Raw genomic sequence first — 9,910 nt, 5'->3', positions numbered from 1 at the left:
AAGGGTTTGGCATTCCTGGAGACATATTATCACCAGGTCTGAACCAGCCTCTGCACCATTAAGGAACCAACAAGATACGAGTCTACCAGACAATTTGATAGTGAGGCAGGAAAAGCTCAGAATTTGGAAACAGACCTAGAATCAGACACTTAGAAGCTATGTGACCAAACAGCTGAGTCTCTGCCAGAAGGTGACCACTATCAGCTCTGCCATCTGGCCTTCACCAAGGCAAAGCCACTGTGACTAGACCCACATTTGGTCACAGGGTTCCATGTGGAACTCTGTGGGCTTCTGAACTCATCTGTCTGCCCTAAAAAGTATGGTCCTCTGGTTTTTCAAATGCACAAATATAATCACATCATTCATTTGCTTAAATCAATTTAGTGGCATCCCATTACCCTAGGCCTCAGTCTGAACTCCCTTACCTGCCCCAAAAGGCCCTCAGGATGTAAACACCACCAACCACTCCACCTCATTTCTTTTACCACTTTCCCTCTTATACTTTATATTCCAACAAACTCAAACTTCTGTCCACTCCTAAAACATTCAACTCTATACTTGCTATTGGCCTGACAGCTTCATAAGTGCTTTTAACCTTCTTCACCCAGCTAACTTTCAGGTCTTAGCTTACATGACACATCCTCAGGGAAGCGCTCCTTGCCTCTCAGATGGGTTAGGTCTCTCTCTACTGTATGTTGTTTCACGCACAGATCTCACATCTCTACAATTACTTGCTCAATGTTGTCTCTCCCCCACTAGCCCATTATTTCTACAAAGGCAGCAACTGTGGCTGTCTTGGTCACTACTGGCAAAGTCCTGCCCAATGCCCATGACAAAAGCAATTAAAAAATTTTTTTTAAATTAGGTGGTTACACTATCCTTCTTAACGTGATTGATAATCTCAGGCCATTCTAGCTATAAGCTAAGAATCTTTCCTTTACTGTACCCAGAAGAGTATCTTGGACCCACTCAATATCTTTTAAACAAATAAATCCCATAAAATAATATCCCCCAAATTGTTGAATTCAGTAAAATATGAAGTCAAGGCCACCTAAAACACTATATTTTATTTTTAACTTTTCTATTGTTTTGGTCACATGTAAAGAATAAAAATGAAAACAAGACACTACTGTGTCACATCAAGAAATAACTTTATCCAAAAGGAATTCGAATGTAAGATATATTTAGCATCAATTCATATATTAGTAACTTATACATATATTGTCAAGTATGACATCCATAAAAGCACAAAACAGTTTCTAACACGTTCCATCAAACTCCTGGCGTACTTTATATGTCATTTCCATGACTACTAACCACACATATAGAGGCTAGGGGATACTTAGTGAAGACAGCTTTCCAGGAAGTTTACAAAATTGAAAAAAAAAAAAAAAAGGTATGTCAAAATATAGCATAAGTAGCAATGGGGCCCTGAATTTACTTTGGAAAGATTGCCTAAGGCAGCACTATAATGAACAGTTGTAAATCTCTGATCAGACTTCAAATTTTTCTGGTATTAAAATTTCAATTCTAACCACAAGGTTAGGTGACTAGATCAGCTGGTATATTATTTCCTCTGTCCCAGCATCTGTAAGAAATATTACATCTCTCCTGGGCACCCTCACTCCAATATATATTTGTAATAGATCTGATTATATGAAGTGTAAAAGTCAATATGGGTAATTTTTCTTTAAATGCATTTTAAGAACAAATAGCACTTAAATTAATGGTGGCACAACAGGGAAAAGGACTATTTTAATATAAAACAATATTAAATCAGCGTGTGATGAGGTTGAGTGCTGAAACTGTGAAAACTGATAATTTAGAAATTGTAAATGCTTTTATTCAAAACTGTAAAAAGGCACCAATTACCCTAGTTGGCTGGAATCACAGTTCTTGTGAATAATAGCATCTACTGATGAACATGATCATGAATTAAAAGTTTTTAAATTTTAAAACAATTTTAAAATAGAATAATTCTGATAAAATCAGAATATAAAATAATGAAGACCAAATCCAATTGACAGTGATTAACCGTTATTTGGCTGAAGAAAACTAGGAATGCTCATGACCAGCAGTTCCCAAGTACCTTGTGTAGGTGACTCAGGGGCTGCGAGGAGCTGGTTAAGGAGAAGGAGGATACGCCCAGTGACTGGGACCCTGCCACAGCATCAAACAGATAAGCTCACTTCTGTCTGTTTTACTGTACATTGAGAATATGTGTAAGTCATTTTTTAAAAGGCTTCTTGTGATTAAAAGAGAAAATTCTGAAAACCACAGCAACGTATCTATGCTGTTTCCAAGCACACAAAGAGAATTAGAACATCTGAGACAACTATGGCTCCAAACAATCAGAAGAAGGGTTAGTTTTCTTTTCTCCTATTGATAATGTCAAAATGATGTGTCATCTATTGAGCCATACTATGGAGTAGCAGGCTACTAGTTAGGTGCCTTCCCCAGTTAACAGCACATATCCAAAGGACAGCTCGCCAAGCGGGAAGGTGTTAGGTAAATGCTCACCTGGGCTAGGCAACCACCACAGCAAGCAGGTCCCCTCTCAGCCTGGCCTTGGCAATGACCTGCTTCTGAGAAGCCACAGCTATCTGTGGTTGAGAGCTCACGCCCTTGAGGCACTGCAGAGAACAAGAGACATGGGCTGTGGGGCAGCTTTTCAATAAAACTGAGAGGCACATCAACGTGGCACTGTATGTGTCCACTTAAGGATATATGATAAACATGCAATTTCAAAAGGTAAATTATTAAAGATAATTGGCCAATATATAGATATGCATAGTTTTTAGCACAAAGGCCCTCAATAAAATATTAGGATCTATTCTGAAAATGTAATGTTCACTAAGTAATACGCTGTAAAATGTAAAAGTCAGGAAAAGAAATTCAACTCTTAAAAAAAAAAAAAAAAAGCACATAAAATCCACCCTATCTTAATGCAGCAGTTGGAAAAGTTTTCTTTTTTCTTTCCTTTTTCTATGTTGCAGTAGGTTTTATACTTAATAAAGTATGCTGTAGACATAGGAAATAGCACATTATTAAATTGTAAAATGCAATTTTGATTAACAGATAACTGGTATCGTGAGTTTAAAAATCAGATGAAAATGGTACTTAAAAAAAGGAGAAAATGACTAAGTGGATCTGTACAAATCAATGTATGGGACCTTAGCAAGGAAAGTATAAAATTTTTTTTTTAGTAAGCAGTTTTTCATTAGTTAGAAGGAAATGGAATTCTGAATTTCACCTTATATGTTTGATCCTCTTATCTTTCCTGGACAAAACAGTCCTAACTATTTTAACAAATCTCAATTAAAGTAATCTAATAATGTAGAATTCAGGACAACCTACCATCTGTGCATCTACAACATCCTGAAAGTCTTGCTCAGTTAATGAAAAAAAAGAGCCAAATCTGACCATGTTTACAGTTTTCCACAATAAAATAAAATATCTAGAAAGGCAAATAAAAATGGCTTACTTACATGAGGTTATTTTTACTTGTTGATTGTACATTTAAAAAACTGAGTATGTGCCTTTTCCTGCTCATTCAGTACTTTTCATAAAGTCCCAAGTTGAGTGTATGCTGTTTTGTAAACCACAGTGTCTAAACTGTAGCAAAAATCAGATGCACAGAAAGGTAATTTTTACCTTGCAGAAAGCACTGTATACAGAGTTACAGGAACAAATTTGATATCATATAATTTAAGAAGCTCTCATAATCAGGTATGGACATTGGCTTATACAACATACACTGTGAATCAGGCACAGCAACCTGCAAACCACATCATCCCAACAGTTTTCCATTCTTCCTATTGACAAACACTTAAAAACAGCATTTTAATCATATGAAAGTAAACAAAAACAACAACAAAATAAGCTTTCCCCACACTAATTTCTAATCCAAAGAGCTTTACTGCAATTAATGTAAATCGCTATCAATCACTGAATTGATTGGGCAAAGATGGACTTGGCACTGTCCCCCCAAAAGAACCTAGAAAGAATGCTTTAAACAGATATAATCCATAGAGAAAGAGATTTACATCATAAATGCTGGGGGTAAAAAGTACATAGAACGACAAATACATGATTTGGGGTGAGAGATGGCATTGCTCCACATAACACAAAAGAATTCTGTTGAAGTGGTCACTGCTTCTGTTGTTTCGTGGCTGGGTTCTTGGGAGGAAGGAGTTTGTATGTATTGAAGTAGCCCACCACCTGCTGGGGAATCTCTGCCAAGACACACTGAGCAAGTGCTTCTTTTGGAGCCTTGTGAAAAACAAAATCAAAGTGACTTTATTAGCAACTGAATTTTCCTGGCTTTTTCATAAAAGACTAGGGATACTTCAGCAGCCACTAAAATGAAGCAATTCTAATTCATAGGCCTGTACCTTTTCTTAGGAACAGTCCATGAAATATGGAATGAGCTAACTAGCCAATGTTACTTATGATTGCTATTACTATCCTTGCTAACATTTGTCAAGTCCTTTTTCGGTGCCAGCATTCTAACATTCGATGATTTTGTTGTTGCTGTTTTATAACTTTTAAAAAAAAAGTGGGTCTTTCACTTACTTGGTATTAATGTTTTTTTACTTTTTTTTTACAACAATTGTAGATTCATAGGAAGTTGCAAAAACAATAAAGAAAGGTACCATGTACCCTTCACCCAGATTCCTCCAAAGGTAACATCTTGCATAAGTATATATAGTATCAAAACCAAAACCAGGCAGCTGACATTGATACAGTTCACAGAACTTACTGTGATTTCTAGTTTTACATGTACTCATTTGTGTGTGTGTGTGTGTGTGTGTGTGTGTGTTTCTGTATAATTCGATGCAATTTTGTCATCTGGGTAGATCTGTTTAACCACCACCACAATTGAGATGCAGAACTGCCTCAACACCACAAAGATCCCTACCTAACATTACTACTTTATAATCACAACACTCCACTTCCTCCCCTCCCATTGCTGGTGGGAATGTTAAATGATATAGCCACTTTAGAAGAGTTTAACAACTGCTTTAAGAATTAAACATGCAACTACCGTATAAGCCAGCAACTGCAGTCCTAGGTATTTATCCCAGAGGAATAAAAACTCATGTTTGCACAAAAACCCATGAATAGGCTGGGTGTGGTGGCACACGCCTGTAATCTCAGCACTTAGGGAGGCCGAGGCGGGTGGGTCACTTGAGGTCAGGAGTTTGAGACCAGCCTGGCCAACATGGTAAAACTCTGTCTCTACTAAAAAACAGAAAAAAATTGCCAGGCATAGTGGTGCACACCTGTAATCCCAGCTACTAGGGAGGCTGAGGCACGAGAATCACTTGAACCCAGGAGACGGAGGTTGCAGTACTGTACTCCAGCCTGGGTGACAGAGCAAGACTCTGTCTCAAAACAAAAACAAAACAAACGAACAACAACAACAAAAACCCATGTGTAAATGTTTATAGTAGCCTTATGTATCAGAGAGAAAAACAGGCAACAGCCAGATGTCCTTCTATGGGGTAACGGTTACACAAATGGTGGTGCAGCCATACCATGGAATATGACTCAGCAATAAAAAGGAGTACTTGCGAAAACTTGGTGATTCTCGAGAGAGTGATGCTGAGTGGAAAAAAGCCAGTCCCAAAAGGTTGTATACTGTACGATTCCATTTATATGATATTCTTGAAATGATAAAATTATAGAAATGAAGACTATATTAGTAAGTGGTTCCCAAGGTTAAGGAAGGGCTAGAAGTAGAAAGAAGGGGATGTGGTTATAAAAGAGCAACAAGAGGGATCCTTATGATGCATCTTGATTATACCACTGTAAGTATCCTGGTTGTGATTCTGTACTATAGCTCTACAATATGTTAGCACTGGAGTAAACTGGGTAAAATAGTCTTCTAAGAGATATTCATCAAACTAAACTTCCAGCTTGAGGGGGATTTGGCATACAGTTACATAAGAGTTTTTTCCTGTTGTTACAAAGGTAAAGATAAAATACTTGAGAGAGTCACAATACTATTTTAAAACAATTTATCATATAGCCTGCAAGAAGTACATAATGTACATCCTGAAGCAACACTGCCAAACCAAATCGGAGCTCTCAAACAGACAAAGGACAGTGTTCACACATCCTCTAACCCCGCACACCTACTCAACTGCCTGGTTGTAGATGGGCAAAGGTCTGTGTTCAGTCACTTTAGTGTTTGAGTAGGGAGGAGTGGTACTCACATTCTGGAACTGTCTGAAAGGCACAAACTGGACAATATCTCTGATGGCCACTTCGCCCGATGGGGAGCGGAGACTTCCACCATCACCATCCAGAAACTCCATGGCGCTAAAGTCAGCACCTCCAACTCCAACAATTATGATGGACATAGGCAGCCTGGAGGCATTAACTATAGCTTGTCTGGTTTCATCAAGGTCTGTGATCACACCATCAGTAATAATCAAAAGCACAAAATATTGCTGCCAGAAAAAGAAAACATGTCCCCTGAGCAAGTCAAGCAATGGCTAATGGCATCTCTGGCTTGATGTGTCATCAAGTCTTTCTTATTCATTTTCCTTGCCAGTCTCTACCCTAGCTACCACCACATAAAATATTCTAAGTTTCTCTGATGACAAGGAAATTGACTCTTACAAAAACTGCAGGTTTATTAAAAGTGCAGCAGACCACAAAATAGGGTTGGCAAAATATATGGAAGCAAGACATCTAAATGTCAAAGATTAACCTTTCAGTAAGGCTAGGAATAAACAGTTTAACTCAAGTATTAAATATGTCAAAGTATCTATCAAGGAGGCAAGTGGAAACTTCATTCTCAGAAGATCAAATAAATACAAAAATTATTAGAATTAGAACATTAGAATACAAAAATTTTAGAAACTAAAACACACACAAAAAATAGATATGGTTTAAGTGATGAAATCATCCCCCAGATTGTGTCACCTAAGATGAAACTTTTCAGAGAACAGTAAAATGTTACATCAAATAGTGACTCCATCTTTTGGGCCATTTAAGTCTAGAATAGGAATAAGATTTACAATATTAGTTAACATATGTTGAGTGTTTACTCTGACCCAGGCATTGTGCACTTTATATGAATTATCCAACCTTTTCAACAACAGTATGAGGTAGTTTCCCCTAACTTATTTCTGAATATGCTGAAGCTAAGAGAAATTTGGTATCCATGGTCCAATAGGTAATGGCTAGCTCATTCAAATATCTTTGGTACAATAAGAAATCTTGCAACAGCATCTGATGTGGTAAGTTTCCTTAAGCCTTAATTTGTTATGTCTACTTCAAAAAGGTAGATGATAGGCATTTTTTTTGGTAGAACCTATCTAAGAAAGTTAATTCCAAGGATAAAAGACTCATGAATGCCAAGTGTTGTTTTGTTGTTGTCTTATTTTTAACAATCACTAGTATAATAACAACAAAAGTTACTCCCAAACCAAGAATGACTGTGTTATTGTATCTTGCCCTGACATAGTATTATGGCAAACCAAAAAAACAGAAAAATGGCACCAGGAGCTGCTACCAATCCACATTCTTCCCATTCCCTGGCCATAGAGCACTTACAGAAGCTGTCTGCTGCTGTGTGGCTGCAGCAGCAAACCTGGCCACGTGATTTATGATTGGAGAAAAATTAGTTGGTCCATAGAGTTTTATCTGAGGAAGACAAGACCGATACGCCTCTACAATGCCTTGGATTCCTAGAACAAACAAATAAACAAAAAACAGTATTAAAAATTCTCAAGCACAGTGTGTTCATTCACAATACTGGCTAATTTGATTATATGTATCAACATACAGTGCTTTAAACAGTCAAAAGTTCTATAAGCAGCAGTTCCTCTAAGCTATGTATTATATAACTCCATAGGTATGATCCCTTACAAAAACCTATAAGCTCTGTCCTCCCCCAGTAGAAGGGATTTACTTTCAACTCAGTCAAATTACTCATTAGTCTATGGTAGGACTGTTACATTTGTGCTTAATTTTAATACATGTTGGGAATGTGGCTCTGACAGAAAACCATGAAAAAGGTTCCACATCACACAACTGATGATAAAAGGTAAGAAAGGGTTATTAATAAAATGAGAAATCATTTGCATATGTGGCCAGAGGTTCTACAAAAATACCAGATGGCGATAAACCTAATATTAATTCTAGTTAATTAACTGATACAAGTGTTTATTCAATGTATCACGGACTGCATTAGTTCCAAATATTCACTTCCAGGTTATTTATCCATTTTGCTGCAGAAGCACTGATGTGTTTGTTTAGATGTACTATCCCTAGACCTGCTGGTGCATTTTATAATAGCAAGTTGGACAGGACCATTTGATTAGCTTTGACCAATGCATTGTGACACCCATGCCTAAGCAGATGTCTTAAGAACTACTGCCTGTTTTTTCCATCTCTCTTGCTCCTTTCCTCTGCCATAGGAGCAGCACATCCCAGATAAGGCTGTTCCTTCAGCCTGAGTCCCAATATAAGAAACACGGAGAGAACTACAGCCTAGCTGCATGTAAAATAAGCAAGAAATAAACTGTTGTCATTAAAGCCACTGAGATTTAGAGATTGTTTATTACAACAGCACAACCCAGTGAAAGTTGACTGACATTGCTGGTCAAAGCACTGCTGATGAAACTTGTATCCCACACAAGCACCTGTTGAATCTGCCCTTAATATCACAGCATTTAAGATGCAGATAGGATAACAGAAATTCTAAAGAATTTCCAACAATACTTGCTGAGATCATCACAGATACTTGCTACAAAAAAAAACAACAACAATGTAAATCAAAACAGGTCTCTTGCTTTTAAAATGTCTAATAGAACACAGATCAACAAAAATGAGAAGCATATACAGTCATGTGTCACTTACCAATGGGGATAAATTCTGAGAAATGTGTCGTTAGTTAATTAACGTGTGAACATCATAGAGTATACTTACACAAACCTAGATGGTATAGCCTATTACTCCTAGGTTAAAAACCTGCACTGCATATTGCTATGCTGAATAATGTAGGCAATTATAGCAACTGTACCTTTTCTATGTCTTTACAGTAAAAATAAAATACTAAAATCTTATGGGCCTACTGTCATATATGTGGTCTGTCCTTGACTAAAATGTCATTTTTAGTGCATGACCATACTTGGCTTGAAAGCTTCAGGAAATCAACTCTCTTCTCTTAAAATGTAAGAGTTCCAATAAACTCCTCTTAGTTTCTTTGAACTTAGGAACATGTAGTCTTAAGAAAAACCTTTGAGAACATAACTAATTCATATGCAGGGGTGATTTTACATGCATAAGGTCCATGTAGCTAGTAGTCAGTCCAGTAGTAACAAAGGTATAAATAATTCATTTAGGGCTGGGCACGGTGGCTCATGCCTATAATCTCAGCACGTCGGGAGGCAGAGGCAAGTAGATCACATGAGGTCAGCAGTTCTAGACCAGCCTGCCCAACATGGTGAAACCCCGTCTCTACTAAAAATACAAAAATTAGCCGAGCGTGGTGGCAAGCGCCTGTAATCCCAGCTACTTGGTGGAGGGGGCCACGGCAGGAGAATTGCTTGAACCCGGGAGGCGGAGGTTGCAGTGAGCCGAGACTGTGCCATTGCACTCCAGCCTGGGGGACAAGAGCAAGACTTCGTCTCAAAAAAAAAAAAAAAAAAAAATAATAATAATAATAATAATTTCTTCACAAATATCAAGAGCCTTCAATTCCTTAATTAAAATTGAATTATGCCAAAACCCTTTCTATGCATCAAAGTAAGAAGTTATTTCTAAGACATATTATTTCTAAGGCAACTAGATTCAATGATTAGTTAGGAAAAGGGGATTAAACTTCCTTGCCTTAAAATAAGGCTCTGAGCTTTTTTGCTGTATAGTATCTCCTTTGTTTAAAACCAAACTG

At 37.5% G+C, this 9,910-nt stretch overlaps 1 protein-coding gene across 14 annotated transcripts in view; it reads right to left on the bottom strand.

Annotated features, from left to right (window-relative positions):
• Positions 1-1,048: 1,048 nt before the first annotated feature.
• The window catches only part of CPNE3 (copine 3), a 46,848-nt gene continuing 37,986 nt past the window's right edge, over positions 1,049-9,910 (bottom strand). For 13 of the 14 annotated variants that reach the window (XM_024250672.3, XM_054560985.2, XM_063726334.1 and 10 more), the window contains 3 exons: positions 7,570-7,703; positions 6,222-6,458; positions 1,049-4,272 (listed from right to left, as the gene is read on the bottom strand). In XM_024250672.3, the coding sequence (XP_024106440.3) occupies positions 4,150-4,272; positions 6,222-6,458; positions 7,570-7,703 (494 nt within the window). In that variant the 3' untranslated portion in view covers positions 1,049-4,149. 14 annotated transcript variants of the gene reach the window in all.

The sequence above is a fragment of the Pongo abelii genome, chromosome 7 (genome assembly GCF_028885655.2).
Source record: "Pongo abelii isolate AG06213 chromosome 7, NHGRI_mPonAbe1-v2.0_pri, whole genome shotgun sequence".
NCBI lineage: Eukaryota > Metazoa > Chordata > Mammalia > Primates > Hominidae > Pongo > Pongo abelii.
This window is presented reverse-complemented; position numbering and strand designations above follow the sequence as displayed.